This window comes from Myotis yumanensis, unplaced genomic scaffold (assembly GCF_028538775.1).
Source record: "Myotis yumanensis isolate MYYU_CA2020_CCGP unplaced genomic scaffold, mMyoYum1.0.hap1 SCAF_1, whole genome shotgun sequence".
NCBI classification, from domain to species: domain Eukaryota; kingdom Metazoa; phylum Chordata; class Mammalia; order Chiroptera; family Vespertilionidae; genus Myotis; species Myotis yumanensis.
In genome coordinates, this window is record NW_027223752.1 from 168894869 (window position 1) to 168916692 (window position 21824).

The window sequence follows — 21824 nt, forward strand, 5'->3', positions numbered from 1 at the left end:
CCAGTTCACTACAGTGGTAGAGTAGATGCCACAGTTCCGTAGGCAATGAGACAGAAGGGATGCGAGACTGGAGGTGAGATTTATATATTTACTAGAGGCCCAGTGCATAAAATTCGTGTACTGGTAGGGTCCTTAGCAGCTGGCAGCGGCCAGCCAGGGTACTCCCTCCCTTCCCCCAGCCGCCTGCTGCCACCTCGACCTCCCTCCCTTCCCCCAGCCGGCCATGCCCCTGGTCAAACTCCCAGAAGAACTCCTGGTCAAGGGAACAATTTGCATACTATGCTTTTATTATATAGGACATATGGAATTTTCACAAAATTTGTGGTTTTTTTTTAAGTCTATAAAAGTCGGGTGAATAGGAGGAGAAAGTTTAAGATGGAGAAAACGTAAACATATTTCTAAGGTGAAGAGAAGAAGCCAGAGCAAAGGGAGAAAGGAAGAGGCCAGCAAGAGATGAAAATTGATGGACTGAAGTCGGAAGGAGGTTGGAGGTTAGAGTCAAACTCCCCTATGGAGCACGGCTGTAAGGCCCTGCAGGGTGTCTCCTGTGCTGGGGGGAGGGCTCTGCCCCAAGCTCCTGGCCAGCAGCCCCGAGCCTTGCCTTTCCAGCTCTCCTCACCATGTCCCCACCATGTGTACACATGTTAATATGTGTGACGGGCCAGAAACCCGTAGTAAATGCTGAGCAAGTGATGGTGTGGCCTTAACAGAGGGAATGCATTTGCCTCTGAGGCATGAGCAGAAGTCAGGAATGATAAGGATGTAAAAAATTTAAGACAGAAAGTATTTACATCACATACAGGTAAAGAATCTCAGTATCTACAAACAACCGAACCAAGTTCATACCCAGAGCAGAGGTTTAGAAAATCCTTAGCCTAAAGAACATAAGAGAGGAATTACAGTTTCCTTTTCTAGAGGCTGTGGACATCTTGACCAAGAGCTGAAAGTCTATGATTTGGAGCAAATCATTTCATCTTTATTTCGTTTTCTCAGTTGTGAAGTGAAGTTGTTTGCTTTTACAGTGGGAAATTTGACTTGAGATTATAGGACCAACACACCCTACTTACCAACGGCGCAAGTGGCACTAGTAGAGTAAACCGACTGAGATACCACGTGCAGGCAGGGTTGCCGTGTGGCTGTCCCCCCTTGGAGCCAGGCCCAGAGCCCAGGGGAGCTGTTGGTTCTGTGTCCCACAGCACCTGGGGCTGAGCTGGGAGGTGGGCTGTGTGGGGAGGCAGCTTACTTGGCCTGCCCTGCAGGTCACGGCCTCTCCAGTCTAGAGCTTTGCTGGGCAATCTCCTGACCCTTTGCCAACCTGGGCGTCATAGGAAGATCTGCCCCCTAGAAAGGAGTGTGTACAGACTGCCCCGCCCCCAGGACCTCCTCAGACCAGGATGCAGACGGGTTTGGGTGCCTCCCGCGGAAGTGCGTGTTTCTCACTCTCTCTGTAGAGTCTGGAGCCTGGTCACATCATCACATTCTATGGTTGTAAGGAATTGTCAAGACCTAGCCAGGTGCCTCATTCATGACCCACGTGGGGTGACGCGCAGGGGTACCACCATGAGAGGTTCGAGCAGGAACTCCTGGGGAACCGGAACTATACCTCTGGATTTTTGCACTTAGATGTTCTCAGCCTCATGAGGAAATCACTAACATTTTTTTTTTCAATCTGTGTCCATGACCATCTGTTAAACATCTGAGGTCAGCTAAGGGAAAGTTTGTACTTTTATTTATCTTGGTAAATTACAAGCAAAATACCATTGGAAGAGAAAATAGGTTTGATTTTTCTCTTTCCTTTGTCCCATTCTTGTTAGATCCAAATACTGAGTTTATATAAGCTGGCTTTTTCAAACTCACGGCCCAAATTTCATCTTAATTCTTTAAGTGTCTGCCCTTTATGGGACTGGGGGAGAGGGGGCTGTTACTAAAAATAAGGTTAATTAAGGAGGTACCCGGATTTAGTGACAACTAATAAAGTAGATTTCTGTCTTAGAAAATCAGCTAGTGAGAGCTCCACCAAGCACGTGGAAATGAAAGTGAAGAAAACCGTGGGGCTGCTTTGGACGTTAGGAGTGTGATACTATCCACATCCATTTCTGTAGCGCTTCCTCACCTTCCAAAATGTGTATCATCGAAGAACACTGCCTTCAGTTCAAACACTCTGCATTTCCCCTTCCCCGTCTTCTAGAAGAGAACCGGTAATGGCTTGTGCGGCCCTGTGTTGCACCACCACGTTGCTCGCCAGCCTCCTCGTGGCTTGGAAGTGGTGGCATGAAAGCAGGCAATGCAGATGCTTACCGGGCGGGAGGTGTGCCTTTTACAGGGTGTCAAGCAGTGAGATCACACCTCAGCACCTATCAGCGCCATCTGCACTGCCAACAGCCTCCTCCTACCCTGTCTCATCCCTCCTCGTCCCACCCTCCCAGCCCTCAAAAATAAATCTTTTAGAGATGAATTAAAATGAGAGGTGTGGTTATGGTGGAATAATTAGGCCCCAGGGGAGAAGAGAAACTGTACTGTTACTGCCCTACGGTTGTGATTAGCTAATAACGATAGTGCCTGTGTCGCTGCTTAATTATTTTACGTCCTCGCAGTCTTCCCTGCGCTGTTGGACTCCAGCCTCCGAGCTCATCTGAGGCAGAACACAACCGCAGGCTCTGGTGTCCTGAAGTCTGGTTGGTTGATGCAGGCAATTTTCTGTGCTTACAGCTATTTTATGTCCTAACCCACAAAGCCACTGTGCTTGCACCATGCCATTGTTCTGTGGAAAGTGTTTAATGAATGCACCGAAGGCAGATTCTTGCTGTCTCTGTTAATGTTTCATTGTTTCTTTAAAAAAAAAAAAAAAAAAAACTTGTGCTGTCCAGGAGAAATGGGAATAGAGTTAATATGAGGAAATAAATGCTTTTGGTTCCTAGAAAGCACAGCCGCTTCTGGGTCGGCCTTGATGATAACATGACCTGCAGTGAAAGACAAGGAGGAAAGGGCAGGGTTCACGTAGGAAGGATGACGTAAATGGAGAAGTGGTCAATGTGAAAGGCTGACAACCCTGAATGGCCACATAGTTACTCTTTGCGGATCTGGGATCTGTGAAAGGGTGGAGGGATCGCCGAGCTCCCAAAAGTCAGGCAGCCTTGCCCCCCAAGTGGGAACCATGTTCATCGCCCCACCTTCTACCTGGCCTTTATTTTGTGTGTCCCCAATTCCGGTTCAAGCAGAAGGCGGGTTATCAGGCTGGTCTTTGAACTTGGCCCTGTGCATGCTCCCGGCTCATCCTGTGTAAGTAATGTCAGAGGCATGAAGGGTCTCTCTCCCCATCCTGGTGACAAAGCTGCAATTGGTTTCGTTGATTCTATTTCTTACAATACCCACCCTCTTTCTCTGGCACGCAAGCAAAAAGGAATGGTTTGCTGCGTCTTTCACTCGGCCACAGGCTCAGTGTGCCATTAGGAGCCCTCTGGGAGGCCGTGAGGTGGAATGGGATGCCCTTTGTCCAGCTCATTCAGGCCTACAGATTGGCCTCGTCCTAAGAGAAACTGGACATGGCGTCTCCAGTAGAATTTTCATCTATTCACTCAGCAGATATTTAGTGCCCACGATGTGTCAGTTACTCTTATAGGTTGTAGAAAATAAGGCAGAACTCCTGCTCTCTAATAAGCTTGTCTCCTCGCGGGGTTTTCTTGCATAGACGATGGTGTCATAACTTACTACCCTTACATAGTATCTTGCTCCTGGTTTCCTGCCCCCTAGCATCTGTTCCCCTTTCTTATCAAGCCTTACCTCCCCCCGAAGCCTTTCATCTCCTCATGCCACAAACTAAATGCTCCCCACAGTCCTGGTGGAATTTGATGGCACTGCATTTGGACAGCCCTGAGACTGGGGGTCCTCAGGCTTCATTGAGCCAGACACACCACGAGGGCTTGTTGAAATCAGATTCCCGGGGCCCACCATCAGAGATTTCAGTTCAGAAGGTCTGAGGTTACTTGCAGGTAACCCTGCTGCAGGAAGTCCTAGACTGTTAATTCTTTAAAAAGCAGCTTTCGATATTAAATGTGTGTGTGGTTACTGTGCCCACACTGTGTTCCCTGCCTCCAGCAGGCAGAGCGATTCTAACCAAGTGGCCGTCAGAGTGTCTCAGCCTCCCTAACCCTGGGTCAGAGGGGCTCACACCACACAAGTCTGGCCTTTCTCTCGGTGATAATTTTCTCCACGATTTGGTCATTCAGGATTTGAGCTGGGTGTGCTCAGTGGGGCGGCTGCTATGTGCATTCCTGGGAAAGGAGAAGGCAGACGCTACACTGTGTATTGATCAGGCTTGTGTTTGGTCTGCAGTCTCTAACTAGACCTGAGGTTTTCTCATTGTTCAGCTGTGCTGTGGGCAATGGAAATTGGAATCTTCACCCAAGTTCAGCCTTGAACCAGTAGAATTGTGCCTTCTTGCAGACCTTGTTCCCCTGCCAGTAGATGCAGCCGGTGGGTGTTTGGCACCGGTAGAAACAATAAGAGCTTTTCAAAAGTGAGTTTATTGGCCCTCCGAGGCTACCAAGCATAGCCTCAGGGCCCTCAGAACCCCATCCGTGACCATCGGAGGCCTCTGGCTTTCATATTTCACAGACGGGGGAACCTGCCTCTGAGGCAGTGGGGCTCACTTTGGAAGAATTCTAATCCGCTGACACTTCCTTTGTACTGATTCTGCCTTCTTCTAGCTATCTCCCACTGATCCTCATTTTGGTCTCTTGAGCTATAAAAAAAATATCTTTCTGATGTCAAAACCTAAGACTGTCTCTTCCTTTAGTATTCTTCCTCTCTAGGCTAAATTGTACATTTTATCAACTGTTTCTCACTCAACTTGACTTTCAGGCCTGGACACTCTCAAAACTATGCACACAGACTGAGTTTCCTGATGATCAGACTAATGAGAAAGGCTGCAAAATTTGTCATCCATGCGGCGGCCTCGCTAGGGGGGAAATGTCGAACCTTCAAGTGTTGTAAAATGATGTGAAAACAATGTCATACCTCCTTCTGAGGACAGAATAACCAGATTCTCATCCTTCAGATATGGACCCAACAAATGCTTATTGATCATCTACTAGCCATCAGTGCCACCTCATTTGATTATTTGATTATCATGTCACTTCTCGGAGCTGAGTCACATTATTCCAGTTTGGCAGATAATTACTAACCCTCGCTAAGTCAAGCCCAAGGTTTTACAGATGAAAGGAACAAGGCAGAACAGTAGGGGTGAATCTGAGTGACTGCAAATGCATTGCTTCTGCCAGTAAATCTCCCCAGTAGCCACAAGATATGTGCAAGGTGCAGAATAGGAATTGAAGTTCAATAACAGGATAATATTAACTCTTTGGAGCCAGACAGCTGGGTTAGGTCCTGGCTGTACCACTTATAGCTGTGTGACCTTCCACACATTACCTGATAAGATAGTTATAAATGATTAAAGGAGCTAATACTCATAAAATCCTTAAAACAATGACTGGCACATGGCAAGCACTCGGTAAATATAAGTTACCATCATGCTTAGCTTTATTCCTGGCACAACTGAATTTTCTATTACTGCTCTGGCTCTCTGTCCACTCCCTCTTCCACTGACAAGGACCCTGTGATGGCCTGGGCCCTCCCAGATGACCCAGGATCATCCCCTATCTCTCGAGCAAGCAGCACCTTTGACTTCCTCTTGGTCACGTAGTCTCGCATAGTCACGGTTCCAGAATCGGGACATGGGCATCTGTAGGAAAGGAGTCATTATTCTGCCTGCCGCAGAGAACACAGCAGCACTGCTGAGCTCCCGCTCCAAGCACAGCCCCGAGGACCCACACAAGCGTAGTCTGCCTACCCAGCAACGCGGAAGTTGGGACAGAAAAGGACCAGAGAGCTGGATGGCTCTTGTCAGGCACCCACTGGTGTCGCCTGACCCCCGGCCACTGTGGGTGTTGGGTCCTTCCCGCCCCTCCAGTCAGGTTAGTCGCTACCCTCCCTCAGGGAGATCAGGGCTGGGGGAGGGGGGGTCTCCAGTTATCCATAGGCAGAGAGAGAAGTGGGGTGAGGGCCTTTCCTCTGGAAAGCTGAGGAAAAACTAAGCATGTGTCTCTGGCACACATAAACGTAAGAGGAAAATAAATGAAACTTTCTTTTAAAGTTAGGTAAGAGTAGGCTTGCTTGTTACTTGGGTTGGTTTAAGAAAGTTTCCTTAACCACTCCTCCCCCACACCGTTACCCATCTGGGAGGCAGGCTCTGTGTGGCCCCTCATGCCGGCTCCACACCCAGCTCGGGGCTGTGCCCACGCCCGTGCGCACTGGGCGGTCCTCTGCTTCCCATCTCCAGAGCGGGGGTGAGTCCATGTCTGGGTCACGGGCTGCCAGGGAGGACCCACCCTGACATGAATACGTGTGAAAGACTTACTGTCCTTTGTTACTGATGGGGATTCAGGAAGAGAAATACTTAAGCTGCATGGGCAAGTGCAACTCTCAGCTCTGTCCTATCTGACAGCGGTTATCTCGAGGGCCCTGGGAACATTATTCTCTTTCCTTCCTTCCTTTCCTTTTTTCTTTGCTTTCCTTCTTTTTTTTTCTTTCTTTTTTTTTGTTCTTTCCTTCCCTCCCTCCCCTGCTTTCTTTCCCCCTCGCAGAGCAAGGGACCTGATGGCTTAGCCACTGTCTGGGACCTGCAGTTTGGACGTGGGCCAACAAACTCTAGATATATTATTCCTCTAAGGTGCAGCTCAGCCCTGAAGAGAAAGCACTCAGCCCCCAGAACGGGGTGACTGCTTGGTGACTACTCAGCTTAGAGTCCTTCGAGGAGTGAACTAACGTGGTCAGAGGAGCAAAGAAATTTTGTAACTAGGTCAAAGTTGACACATCCTCACCACCAGCGTCCCTTTTACCCGCCAGCTCCCCTCACGAACACCCCACTGCCCCTCACACATTTTTTTTTTTTCATAAAAACTCACAGAACTATGTTACCATGTGAGGTGATAAAAACATGCCTTCCGGCCATTACATGACCATTTTATTCCTGGTTAGCCAGCTAGTCCTAACATCTCTGGGCTGATTGGGAGTTTTAACCAGTGGTAAAACAGGCACAAAACGCAACACGTGACGAGTTAGTGCCACTCAGTGAGCGGGTGAGGCGGCTCAGCTTCCCTCACTGCTCTGCTCTGGGCTGTGACCCTTCTCTCTGCAGGAAGCAGCCTTCCACGGAGAGAGTGCTGTGGGCGTTTATGATCCTACATTTATGTACCACCTTCTCCTGAAATGCTCCTTCTGTAAACAGTTTAATTGAGAAAGCAAAGGATACAGTTCTCAGTGGAGGCGAGGGAACTTTAGGTGGGTGGAATGCAATTACCCAGGCAGCACCTTGCCAGTCTGCCAACCCAGAAATAGGCAAGTGTGTGTGTTGGTGGCTTTTAATTTGTCTCTGTCTGTTGTGTCTTGGGTCTATTGACTATTTAGTTTTGATTGAGGTTGGCCATGTGACAAATTTGAGTTTTTCTTTTGCTTTATATAAACTACTTGTTAAAAATCAAAAGGTCCTTAAAGGCATCTAGATATGCAGTCGAGATGTCTTTTCCAACTTACACTGAAATTGGGGCAAATTTTCAGAGTCCTGTCCAAAGGTCTGAAGCACATGGCATCTTCTCACTTTAAGGCAAGCTGTTAGTCTCAGGCTTGATTCCTCTCCTTCCTGTTCTTCTCCCTGTCCCCATCTTTCTGCAGGGACCACCTAAGAACCACATAATAATAAGGCAGAAAACTTTTGTTCAGTCTTGGTTCACTGTAGCTGGTCTCCCTGAGTTTTTAAATAAATAGAAAACCAAGACATAGAGACCTGTAGTCTGCATACTATTTCTTTATTATCTGTCCCAAGATGGGCCCAGCGAGCTACCCAGCCTCGTCCACCTTTCCCATCACCTCCAAGCCCAGGCTTCCTCTGGGCTCCTATGACTTAGGTGTCGGTAACGAATTCTCTCTCCAGCTCACTGTTCGCCATCAGAATTGTGACTTATCCACACAAGCACGGGGTCTGACTCTAACCCCCTCTTCCTCAGACCCGTCTGAGACTGGGAGGATGTGAGAAGTCACCCATGAAGCATGAGATGAGCCGGTTCTAATGTCATCCAGCTCCTTGTCCCTCTTGACACTGAGTGAGACTCTAGCTAGAAGTTGGTGACTAATGAGTCTGCTTCCTGCTGCTTTGATTTCTCTGGGTGAGAGAGCAGCGGGCAGCCTCGTGGCCCGCGGTGCCCGCCGTGGCCTTTGTAGGAAGAGAGGGCCTCATGGATTGGCACGTGGGCTCCCCTCTGGAACTTCATGTGAGATAGAAGAAGGTCATTCAATAGGAAAACACCATTGGTTGTGTACTCATCAGTAATTGAAGGTGTTTAGACTAAAGGGGAGAAAGTCTTATCCAATTTTTTGTTGTTTTATGAAATATATGCTGTATAGGCTCAGCTCCATCTGTACCCAATAATGGAGGACCTAAAAATCCCCAAATGGTGTCAGATACAATGCCAAGTTCATTACATGGCTTACTTTACTTAATCCTCATGCCTTTTAAGTTGGGTTTTGTGTGTTTTTTGTTTTGTTTTTCTCCACTTGAAAAAAATGAAGGAACAGAAGCCTGGGAAGAGCAGGAAACAGTTTGAGTCCAAAGCACTGTAGTTCTCACTACAACCCCATTTTGCCTCCAGTGTTGTTTTTAGAAGAGGATGATGAAATTGTAATGTTTGTTACTTATTTAGAGCTATAAGCTCATTTTTCATTATCTCTGGGGCCAAGTTAGGGCACTTTTGCTGTGGTCCTCAGGGATGCCCATCCTAACCAACCTCATAGATTAGACGGAGGGTACAGAGGATTAGAGACTAATGAGGTCTGAAAAGTTTAAGCTGCAGAGACTAAGGTAATAAGACCCTGTCAGAGGTTTGTGTTTCCAGAAATCACATTGAATACTCCACAACAGCATCCTAACTGCAGCATCATAAAACTTTAGGAATGTGGGGTGTCCCTTCCTGATAAGCGGCTTCTCCAGGTGATTGCTCTCAGTGCTTTGGCACCCATACTTCTCCATCATTGGTGCACGTGACGACCGAGACTGGGGGCCTTTCTGACAATAGCAGCAGCTCCCACATGTTTGTCAGACGAGTACCAGAATATCCTCATCCAGTTACCCATTAGCTCCCTTCCACACCTCATCCCAGTTTGCTTCCTGTTCATGTTCTGTGCTGTGCAGGAGTATCTCATCTTCTCACTGGGTTCCTATCCACTCCTTTCCCTTCTCTCAGATCTAAATGAGGAGTCTATCAGAGGTAAAGAACAGAGCCTGAACTACATAAGAGTTTTCTGACAGTCATTGTATACCTGCACTAGAGTCCTTTTTTTAGCTACATTTCATCAAAACAAAAACAGATTTTCATGAAGGCATGTTAAGGTCCTTTGCAATGCAAGCAGTTGATCCAATTCTCTTTATCCAAGATTGTTAGAAAGTCTCCCATGCTTGCTGGTTGCATAGTATATATTTCCATCCTTTTACTTTCAACCCATGTGTGCCTTTGAATCTGAAGTGTGTCTCCTGTAGACAGTATAGACAGAGCTGGTTTTGGGTTTTCTTTTGTTCTTTTTAAATACCCGAGGATATATTTTTTATTGATTTTAAAGAGGAAAGGGAGGGAGGGAGGGAGGGAGAGAGAGAAAAGGGAGGGAGGGAGGGAGGGAGGGAGGAAGGGAGGGAGGAAGGAAGGAAGGAAGGAAGGAAGGAAGGAAGGAAGGAAGGAAGGAAGGAAGGAAGGAAGGAAGGAAGGAAGGAAAGAAAGAAAGAAACATCAATCGGTTGCCTCCCAACACACCCCAACCAGGGATCAAACCAACAACCTTTTGGTGCATGGGATGACATTCCAATCAACCAAGTCACCCAGCCAGGACTAGTTTTTATTTTTTTAACCCAATCTGACAATCCCTGCCTTCTGGTTGGATTGTTTAATTCGTTCACATTTAGTGTTGTTATTGATATGGTTGCATTTACATGTTGCCTTTGTACTTTTTGTTTTCTGTATGTCACATGTCTTTTTGTTCCTCTATTTCACCTTTATGGCTTTATTTTTCATTAAGTAAATATTTTCTAATATAATATTTTAATTTCTTTCATGATTTTTTTTCAATATTTTCAAATTTTACTTTCTTAGTGGTTTCCCTAGGACTTAGAACAGACACCATAACTTACAGAATCTGCTTCAGATTTATGCTCATTCCATGCCAGTAAAATACAGAAATCTCCTACAGAACTCTCCTCCTCCTCCCCGTGTGCTATTATCTATACACACATTACATCTGTATGCTCCAAACCCAGCAATGTATTGTTATAAATATTATTCCATACAACCTGCTATCTTTTAAAGAAACTGAAAGAAGAAAGGGAAGCAAGTATATATCAGCAGAGTTTGTTTGTAACCCTCTTATTTATCGTTTTTGGTTCTCTTCGTTTCTTTTTGATTAACCATCCGGCATAATTTCCTTACTCCAGTGTTGTCCTCACAACCGCCTTTGTGCTTTTATTGGCAAATATATTACATTTCCATATGTTACAGGCCCAACCAATGCAATTATATACATATTGTTTTTAGACCATTGATTTTTAAATCAGTTAAGAGAAGACAAGAGTAAAATGCAATTACACTGTCTTTTATAATTGCATAATTACTTCATCAGTGTTCTTTGGGCTTGTTTGTTTGGGGGTTTTGTTTTGGTTTTTTGGTGTGTGTATGTGTGTGTACTGTAATTACTGTCTGGAATCATTTGCTTTCAGCCTGAAGAATTCGCTTTAGTGTTTCCTGTAAGACACATCTGCTAGCCACAAATTCTCTTTTTTTGTTCATTTAGGAAAGTCGTTGTTTCTCCTTTGGTTTTGGAAGATAGTTTTGCTGGATATAAGATTCTTAATTCATAGATTTTTCTTTTCAGCACTTGGAATATGCCTTCCTGCCACCTTTTGCTTCACTGTTTGTTCTGAGAAGTCAGCTGTTAATCTTATTGGAACTCCCTTATACATAAGGAGTCATTTTTTTTCTCTTGCTGATTTCAAGATTTTTATCCTTAGCTTTCAGCATTTTCACTATCACATGTCTAGGGATGGATCTCTTTGTTTAATTCTATTTGTAGTTTGTTGACTTTTTTATATGTATAAATTAATGTTTTTTTTATCAAAATTAGGGACTTTTTGGTCATTGTCTCTTTGAATATTTTTCTGCTCTTTTCTCTTCTTTTGGTACTCCCATTACATGTATGTTAGTGTGATTAATGGTGTGCCACATCTCTAAGGCTCAGTCTTCTGCCTGCTCAAATCAACTGTTGAGCCCCACAGTGCATTTTTCATTTCTGTAGTTAACTTTTCAGTTCCAGAATGTCCTTTTTGTTCATTTTAGTAATTTCCATCTCTATTATTTGATGAAACATGATCAGCATACATTGTTTAATTCTTTTTTTAATATATTTTTATTGATTTCAGAGATGAAGGGAGAGGGGAGAGATAGAGACATCAGTGATGAGAGAGAATCATTGATCGGCTGCCTCCTGCATGCCCCTTACTGAGGATCAAGCCTGCAACCTGGGCATGTGCCCTGACTGGGAGTTGAACCATGACCCTCCTGGTTCATAGGTCAATGCTCAACCCCTGAGCCACACCGGCTGGATCATTTTTTTTCTTTAAGCATGGTTTCCTTTAGTTCTTTGAACATATTTATAATAGCTGCCTTGGTGTCTTTATGTAAGTACAGTATCTAAACCCTCTCAAACAGTCTCTGTCACCTGTGTTCTTGCTGTGTCTAGATCACACTTTCTTGTTTCTTTGCACTTCCCATAATTGTTTACAACTGGACATTTTAGGTAATATATCATAACAATTCTGGACACTGATCCTTCTCACTCTATTTCCCCATCCCCAGACCCAATTTATTCTTGTTTGCTTATTTGCTTAGTGACTTAGCTAGACTAGTTCAAGGAGACCTATTCTACTACTGAATGTGTCTGCTATCACTCCTCACGGGACACAGCTTTGGGTTGTAACATTCTTATATTTCCTTTTTTTAAATGGCATGACTCTTCCAAATGGCTCTCTGACTGCCTCTCTGCCCAATCTCCCTTCTGTGGGTCGGTTTCTATTGTTATCACATCCAGCCGTTAGCCTCCACTAATTTCTAGTTGTTTGGCCCTGGTCATAAAATGCGCCTGCAGCCTGATTCAGTTCAGGTCAGACCCCTGCACAGGGAGCCTCTTCAAGGCCATTGCTTGCAGCTTGCTCTGACCTCAGGAGGACTCTTCTTAGCTGCCTCTATCTCTGGTTCTCTCTGTTAAGCCCCCAGCTGGCCTATCACTGCTGTTAGGGAGCTGTGACTCTCCTCTTAATGGCTCACCACCAAGATTTCTATTGTTTTCAACAGCACCTTAGGCTTTCATGCCAATATAAATTTGAAATCTTAAAATACACAATTTCTTACAAAGCTGTAACTCAATAAAACTAATTCAAGAGGAAAAATAAAAGTTGAATAATCCTCTTTATTAGAGGAATATAATCAATATTTTAAAGCCATACCATCATGAAATATCAAGTCAAGATCATTTTTACTGGCAAGTTCTACCAAACATTTAAATTATACGTATTCAATCTTTTTAAAAAAAAATTCTTTATTGTTTGAAAGTATGACATATGTCTCCTTACGTATTCAGTCTTATACTGTCTCTTCCAGAGAATGGAAAAATGAGGACATTCTCCCCGTCATTTGTTAGCGAAACTAAGGACAGTACAAGAAGGTCAAATAAAGGTCCATCTTATTTATACACATAGATGAAAAATATCCTAAACAAGGTATTATCAATAACGAAGCCAAGGAGGTATTGCTAATTTTGTAAGGTTTAATACTGTTTTGGGGTTGTAAAAGAAAAGGTCCACAGTTTTAAGAGTTCCTTACGAAATTACATAGAAGTGAAATGTTATAAGGTCTGAGATTTGCTTTAAAATACACTTCGATTTGGGGGTTGAGTTGGTTCTCAACTATTCTAGAATGTGGAGATGAGTTTATGGGAGTTTGTACTGCTGTTGTCTCTGCTTTTGTCTGTATTTGAAAAGATTTATAATATCAAAGGACTAGAAACATTGGCTTGATTCTATATAATTTACTTTTAAAAAGAGAAAGGAAAGATACACACATAATGAGATGTCAGAAGCCAGTGTCGTACATGGACAGAAATATGACAAGGTGGGGAATTCAACTTTTAGACATTTGCTCTGGCCTCACTCAAAAGGGATCCCAAGCAGGCGCACTGCAAGCAGTGCTGGGTGGTCTGGGAGGCAGAGCAGGGTGCCTCCCGCTGGCAGGAGCATCCAGGGCTAGGAGGACTTTCCTGCTGGGCCAGATGGAAAGGAAGCTCCATACTCACAGCGATTTCACAGCTAGAAACAGACCACAGGTTTCATTTAGCTGTGGTTCAGGGTTGAGTTTAGCCTCTATCTTCATCAACAGGCTAAAGATGATTTGTGTGAAAAGTCAGCAGATTGTAAAGCTATACACATGAAAGATCATTGAAATGTTATTTACAGAAGCAGTTATCAATTCCAGAATTTCTACTTTGTTCATTTTTGTAATTGTTATCTCTAGTATTTGATGAAATGTTATCATTATACCTCTATTTAATTCTGTAAGCACAGTTTCATTTCGTGTTTTTTTTAACATATTTATAATAGCTGCTTTATAATAGCTATAAAAAGGATAGGGAATACAACTACTTTGGAAAATAGTTTGGTGTTGCTACAAAAAGATTTCTCATCTGACCCAGCAATCCCAGTCCTATGTATATACAAAAGAGATCTGAAAACATGTCAAAACAAAAAGTTGTACACAATGCTTATAGCAGCATTATTCCTAATAGCCCAAACGTGGAAGCAACCAAAATGCCCACAGCTGGTGAAAGGATAAGCAAAGTGTAGTGTTTCCAAACAATGGAATATTATTTAGCAATAAAAAGGGAGAAAGCATTGACACAGGCTGCAACATGGATGAGCCTTGGAAACATTTTGATAAGTGAAAATAGACAGTCACAAAAGATCACATATTTTAAGATTCCATTTATATGAAATGTTAATAGGCAAACCCATAGAGAAAGTAGATCAGTGGTTTCCAGTGCTAGAAGGGTATGGGTTTCTCTTGGGAGTAATAAAAATGTTCTAGCCCAGCCAGTGTGCTCAATGGTTGAGCATCAACCGTGCACCAAGAGGTTGCCAGTTCAATTCCTGGTCGGGTCACATGCCCAGCCCAGGTTGCAGGTGTGCAGGAGGCAGCCAATTGATATTTTCCCTCTCATCAATGTTTCTCTCTCTTTCCCTCTCCTCTCCTCTCCTATCTCTATAAAAATCAACTTTTTTAAATGTTCTAAAATTAGATAGTGGTGCTGGTTTTTCACTCTGTAAATATACTAAAAATCACTGAACTCTATACTTTAAAGGGGTAATTGTATGGTATGTGAATTATATTCCAATAAAGCTGTCATTTAAAAGAGATGGGGGGGAGGGTAGCTCAGTTGGTTAGATCATCATCCCAATATACCAAGGTTGTGGGTTCAATCCCCGGTCCGAGAATATACAAGAATCAACCAGTGAATACATAAATAAGTAGAACAACAAATTGTTGGCTCTCTCTCTCTCTCTCTCTCTCTCTCTCTCTCTTTCTCTCTCTCTCTCTCTCTTCCCTCTTCTCCCTTCTTTCCCTCCCTCCCCCCTCTTCTCTCTAAAATCAATTTTAAAAATAAATAAATAAAAATAAAAAGAGGTATGGGGGGGGCGGGGGAATGAGGGAGACAGGGTAAAGAGAGCTTGGAGCAAAATGGTTTTCTCTCCTGTACTCCACCCTGTTTATTACCGCTGCCACCAGGGTCCTGGAGTCTTCTGTCATACTCAAGAAGATGTGATTTTTATTTTTCAAAACTTCATTGAGAAAGTGCCAACTCTGCAGCAGAAACAATAAGGAAGCCAAGCGTTACCATTTTAGTCCTCTACTTCTTCATTTGTTAACCTGGAGGAGGAGGCTTAGAGGACTGGGGCCTTTAAAAATTGATGGACTGGAAATTAGGACACAAGGGGACTACCCATCTCTCAGGCCCCCTCTTCTCGAATTTTCCTCAGCCAGCAATGAGGGTATTCACTGCACTGGCCAAATAGAGCTATGATCCTTGTTTATTAATCACCAAATCTAATGGTCAAAGTGCCACAAGTACAATCTCCTGTGTCTTCCCCACCCAATACACAAGCACGACTCCCTGGCTCCCCCTGCTGTGCTGACAGCTGACTTAACCGGGCCAGTTGGCTCTCACTCACCTTGTGCTCTCTCTCCCCATTTTCCCATCCTCCTGTTGCTTTTCAGTGGCTGCTTCAACTCCCAACTCCACTGCTGGTGCGGCCATGAACTCTTTGACCTCTCTCGGGACTCTGCAAGGACTGGCGGGAGCCACAGTTGGACTGAATAATATTAATGCACTCGCAGGTACCATAAACAGTGAGTATTTGCTGCTCTGGTGGACAGCCTTCCCCCAAATTCTCCACAGAAAACGGTCAGCCAGAAGTGACCTAAAAAGGATACGTAACAGGGAGAACTAATACTTGGGATGGAGGAGCGCATGCTTTGATAGGCAGACGCTGTCTAGGTTCATTTTGCCAAAAAACACCCTACCCCTCACCACCCCCACCCCCACCCCGTCCCTTCTAATAATATGCAGTGTATGCGTATCCATCTATACGTTTCTGGGGTTGGCAGACATGTGTAGGTTTCGAGGGTTTGGTTGGGTTTGGGATTTGTTCTGTTCTTCTGAGAGGCAGTGTGCTAATAATAGAAAAATTGATGGACCAGAAATCAGGACGCATGGGTCCTGCTCCGAATCTGGTAGCAATTACTTGCAGGATCTTAGGCAAATCACTGCCCTGCTCTGAGCTTCATTTTCCCATTTGACAATTGAGTTCTGGATCAGATGATCTTAAAGGTGCCCTCCAGCTCTAAACCCCAAAGATTCTTGCCAGTTATCTAGAGGGGAAGCGGGGCCTTGGAACGAAGGAAGTCCAGCTGAGTGGAGAGGAGCCGCTGCATACGAACGTGGTCTGGAGTCTTATGAAGCCTCACGGGCTGGTTACTGAGCAGCGCAGCTCCAAAGGGCTGTTGTTCTTCCCCCACAGGTTGAGGCAGACTCTTACAGAATCACAGTTCTGAGCCGGAGAGACTCACCCACGAACTCTGGTCTCTGTGCTACGTAGCTTATCCACTCGGCACTTCAGACCTGGGGGCACAGTACCCACCAGCAGATCCGCACATTGCAGGCTCATGCTTGGCGTTGGCTCCTGCACTGGGCAACAGCCCTGAGCCCACAGAGGGGCACCGTGTTTGTCTTTCCCTCAGTCTGGTCCCCGCTGGGTGCCTGAGAGCAACCACGCCCAGCAGTTCCATGACAGCCCAAAGATCCCGATTTGGGGATCTGGTTACCCACCGTGCAGCCCAAGCAGAAAGTTGCCCTGTTTTAAGCCATGATTCAATAAATGAACTGTTTTTTCAAGGGTGATCGGGCAGTACGATTTTGTTAAAAAGGCAAGAAATAAAAATCCCAGTGAGTCTATACTATCAAAGCTCAAAAAGAATACCTTGCAATTTATTTGGTGAAAAGGGAACCCAGAACTCATCCAAATGAAGGCCGTTATAATCCCGATAAGAAAATTAATCATATATTTAGAGGGAGGAAATATTCAGGTTTTACTAAATCATTTTACTCAGATGCTCTGGGAAAGACAAACAAAAACATGAACTGAGTTTTATCTGACCAGGGGCCCAAAATGGAAGAAATGAGAAACATGTTTCCTCCCAGATACGATGGCTCTCGATGAGCAAATAGTGTATGAGGTGGCAACCGTGCGGCAGCACAATGTTTTATTCCAGTAAAGCTGCCTCCGGCGCCCCGTCAGGAGCCCTCAGTGCCTTGACTCCTGTTTCTGACCTTGTTCTGCAGACGCTCCAGCCCACTTGTCCTTGCCCTCGGTTGCAGGTGTGTGTTCGCACACAGCCCTTCATGCTGCTTCTCTTGCCCCAGGACCTAGTTCCCCTAAAACAAGGACTTTGATTTGATCGCCTGCCTGTCCTTGGTCTGCAAAGTAACAGGCCAGTGGGAGTGGCTGTCCTCCTCAGCACGTGCTCATGATACTGTGTCGTCCTTCCATCCGTGTGTCTGCCTCTCTCCATCCTGTTGTGTTGTACCTGCTGGCATTCCCCATCGTTACCAGGGGCTAGAGAGGGCCTCTGTTACATGGCAGAGAATCTGTGACTAGGTCTTGTGTGGGATCTGTGTTGTACAAATTTTGCTTCTGGCAAGGACAACAGGCTTCAGTTGTTGTTTTTAATTCTTTGCCATTGGGTTAATGTAAGTGTGTGTAGCTCATGGGAAATGAAGAATGTGTCTAGTTTCAAACAACCCCTACCAGAAAGGATGAACCAGGAGAATGTTTAATTAAACCAAAAATCCTGATAAAACAGAAATACGTTCTTTCTGATTTGGGGAATGTTACTAGTGCAGGGCTATTGAACAATCCCAACAATGGCTGGGAGCTAATATTTGCTTCTTGTCTCAAATACAAAGAGAAAACCTTCTAATATATGCAGAGTGTCCCCTTTCAGACCATTCTCCCTCAACAGATAGTATGGTGCTACCTGTCCTACCGAATAATTCTCCAAGCAGGTAGTCAAGAAACAGCTACCTGGACAGAGGCAGCTTCTAAAATAGTTGGCCTCAGCTTCCCTATCAAAGAGCCAACTCTTTTCCATGGACAAAGGAGCCAAGAAGTAGGTAGATGGAATCCACAGTTCATTCCCACACTCATCTTAGTGTAAATTTTACCCTCTTCCCTGCCAGAGGCCTCTCACCTCCCCCTTGAGTAAAGTCTTGGTTAGTAGCCGAGTAGCTAAATTGAACTGAGCTTGACCTCCTTTCCCTTCCTTTATGCATCCATGAACGGAGGGGTGGGGAAACAGTACAGTACAGTGAAGCTGCAAGCCGAAATTGTCCAGATCAGAAGTAAGGAGTGTGGGTGATTCACTAACTGGGCTCACTTGTGGATTATTTGAGGGTTCCCCAGGCATGTTTCGTATGTTCATATCTAAACTAAGGTGAAAATCTTTTTGCCCATATGTCCACCCAAGAATCTGTATCTGGTTTTGTGCTTTTAAATGTATTTTTCCTTTTTAAAAAAAATGGCATTAAGCCTTCCAAATGGCTTATCCAAAGAGTGCTTAAAATTAGAATGGTCTGATATAACCAGCCACAAATGCCTAGTGAATAGTATTTATGGAAATATTCTTTTAAAGGAGAGAAAAGAGAAGATGCTTTGGGCATATTATTATTATTGTGGCTTTGTCACCTGTTATTTGCATCGTGAAATGACTGTTTTAATCTATATCATTGGAATATACAAAGATATATGTAGTTAGATACATACACAAGCACATACAACCTCACACACACTTGTGACCATATTAACACGAGCATACATATGAATGCCACTAATTGTGCATATTTACGCTCATCTGCCCTGGTTCTAGATACTTCATACTTAAGTTCTCATTACCAGCTTACAGTTTAGAGGGATATGCTTTAGCTACACCAAGGAAGCTTACCTCAGTAACGAAACTTCAGATCTATGTTCATACATTCCTCACTTTTGCTCTATTTTTGTTTGGTATGAAACTTAGCAGAGTGGCTTGGAAATAACTGTGGTTCGCTCATGGGGCTCTGCCTCTGATCCTGCATTTCAGTGCCACCTTCCTAGCGGCCACAGAAATGTTCATGCTCCTATTTATGGTGGGCCCTCTCCCATTTTCACAGATTTACTCAGTAATCTCACCGTTCCTTAGGTCTCCATCGAGTGAGAACCTTGGAGGGCAATTAAGTTTAAAGTACTTATAGTCAAGATACACACTAACTTTATTGACAGGGCATTTGCAAAGGCTTTCCTTGGGGGAGCTTGCCACACCTGTCATTCTGCCCCAGCCTTCGCATCCAAGCGCCTTCCATGGGAACCGGATTAAATGGGATGAAATGACCGATCCATTTGGCCTTTTCAAAGAAAAGCCCTATTCTTTTAAGGGGAAAAGCATTTTATTCAACTTAACCTTCTTCCAACCTGTTTCTGCTGCCCAAGTTTTTAGATGTAATCAGAGCCCAGCAGCTCAATTGGCCAGTGTTATCTTTGATATGACTATTTCATATAGAATAACATTAGATAACTCATAGGAACAACTCTGAGAGGTTGAAATCTTCCTTTGATGTTCCTTCAAATTCTACCAGGTAATCAGTTACCTACTCTGCCTTGGGTTTTAGCAAATACAACAGAACTTCCCAGTTTTTATTTTAAATATTCTCAATGCATTTCTATTTGTTAGAATGTGTATCCCTATTTTTTGTTCAAAAGGATGGTTATACCATGGAGGAAAGCTGCAGAGGCCCTGACTAGTCCCCTCTTTGGCATCAACACCCCTTTTACTTGTGCCTCTTCTGCTACCTCCCTCCCCCACCCGGCAGGTGAGGCCAGCCCTGCCTGTCTCCACACACACGGAATCAGCTGAAATAAGCAGAAACCTTCAGAAAGCAAATTTGCCCTGAGGTCGAGTCCAGAAACACAGCCAACCACTGTGGGGTGTGGGCAGGCAGAGTGTGAGGAGGAGGCTGAAAGGTCACTGGCCGGAGCTGCAAGCCACACAAGGACTCCAGTCCTGAAACACAGCCCAGCCTTTCAGGAGCACGAAGTGCGTGCTGCTTCTGTGTTTCCGAAGGGGAAACAGCAACAGGGGGAGAGAGGCAGCAGATAATTCACCTGACCTGGCCAGCAGCAAGGGCATGTCCCAGGCAGGAAGGGAGGCAGGGCACCAGTGACCGTGCCCAGTAAATCCCACCTGTGTGTCTAGAAGCCGTGTCGCAAAGACTACAAATCACGCACGGGAAGGCACTCCCACACGGTGATACATGGAGGCCTGAGAGCTCAGGATCCCTGAGCAGGCAAGGCACCATGGACGGGTAGTGCTTTCAACCACCCCGTGGATGTCGGGGGAACTCGGAGACATGCTCTGTAGTGGAGCTTCTGTGTGCAGCCCCTACTTGTCAGGTCGCTGCGTTCCACACAGCTCTGTAGGCTGCGAGGCACACCTAGACCCTTGGGGTGTAAGTGGAGTGGCAAGTGGCTGTTCCCTCCTAGAATTTCTTCCCACCCACACAGGAGCTTGACTTCCTGGAGGGCTTAGCCCATGACATGCCCGTCTGTCTGTATCCCTAGCACCTATTTGCAGCCTGACAAAAATGAAACCAGCAGCGCTTACCAGCTGTGCGCAGCTCTGCTCGAATTATTTTACAGCCTCCTCTCACCTCTCAGAAAAGCAACACTGGTGTTTCTTTGCATTCACACAAATACCGGCAGGTGAGGATGAAATAAGACCAAAGAGGAAACGAGAAATTACTCCCCAGCCCTTGAGCAGCCATAGGAATAGCAGGGATAGAGAAGACAAGAGGCAGTGGGGTACCTGTGATTAGTTGTTGTCTGAGGGACTGTTTAATGAAGAGGACAAACTGTTTCCAAGCTCTTAGCACTAACTTGCCTGACCAAAAAAGAAAAGAAAAAAAAAGAGAGAGAGAGTAAACTCCCTCATAAGAAATTTAAAGCAGAGTGAGCAGGACCTCTGCTGGCCACAGCTTTTTAGCTTTGTTCACATTCTAGATCTGCTTGACTTCCTTTTCAGTAGGCTTGTTCCATTCTCATTTCTTTCGGGCTCTCCTGGCCACTCCACCCACCCCAGTCCTGTCTGTACTTGGTGACATCACCCAGAGCCCAGTTCTGTCTCCTCAAGCCCCCAGGAAGAATACCAGACCTGAGACACTATGAGATTCCTCTGCTGTGAAGCGGTGGTCTCATTCATATCTTGCATGTAGTTCTTTTCCTTGAAGAGATGAAGTGGAAAAGATAACCAACTTCTGTGGAGTAAGGAGAATATTCCCCACCTCTGCTTCCCGGGGGTGGCAGGAAAAAGCTCTGACGGGAGTGTCAAGGTGATGCTGGCCTTGGATTCCTCTATATAATTTCTAAACATTCCTTATCTTAGTTCTCTGTTCTCACTGGACTTCTTACCAACTTTTTTCACAGTCGTCTTTGCTGTTTCATAGCCTTAATCAATAGCCCTAATTCCTTTAAGGTTTTCATTGTTTTCAGTGAGTTCTTCCCAGAAACAGATCCTTAAAAAAATAGTATTAATCGTAAAAGGAACTAGAGGCAATTATGATGTCACCTCTTCCATTTCCTGAGTTCATATGAAAGTTAACACTCTATAAAGTCTTGCTTGTTTTGACTCAGTATTCAGGGAAAATATGACACAGTCAGCAACTATAATAGAGCAAAAGAGCAGCCAGGATACAAGGAGAAAAAATGAAAAAGGGTGCTGGCCAGCCTCCAGTTCACATCGGTGACTAGCCAAGAACCAGCCTGCGGACACGGTGCCACTTCAGTTGACTGAAAAACGTGACACAGAAGCTCTTTTCCTTGGCAGAAGCCCCAGTTACATGGGCACTGGCTCATATTCGTGTGTGCATATTCTGTCTGTCTATGTGCTGCTAAAAACAAACAGCCCCATTCCACGTCTCGCCTCTCATCCCGGAATAAGCAGCTTCAGTCTCTGCAGTGAGGGGAAGGGCCTGCACTCTTTCCTGTGCCTTAGTTCTTCCTCAGCCAGCCTATTCCTAGGCTCCTAGCCCTGACTGCTCTC

General features: G+C 44.9%; 1 protein-coding gene across 13 annotated transcripts in view; it reads left to right on the plus strand.

Moving 5' to 3' along the window:
- Positions 1-21824, plus strand: part of CELF2 (CUGBP Elav-like family member 2) — an 862326-nt gene that overhangs the window by 827141 nt on the left and 13361 nt on the right. For 7 of the 13 annotated variants that reach the window (XM_070391817.1, XM_070391760.1, XM_070391781.1 and 4 more), the window contains 2 exons: positions 15414-15545; positions 17038-17073. In XM_070391817.1, the coding sequence (XP_070247918.1) occupies positions 15414-15545; positions 17038-17073 (168 nt within the window). The remainder of the gene's footprint in view (positions 1-15413; positions 15546-17037; positions 17074-21824) is intronic. The other 6 variants (XM_070391733.1, XM_070391751.1, XM_070391792.1 and 3 more) reach the window with 2 other exon arrangements.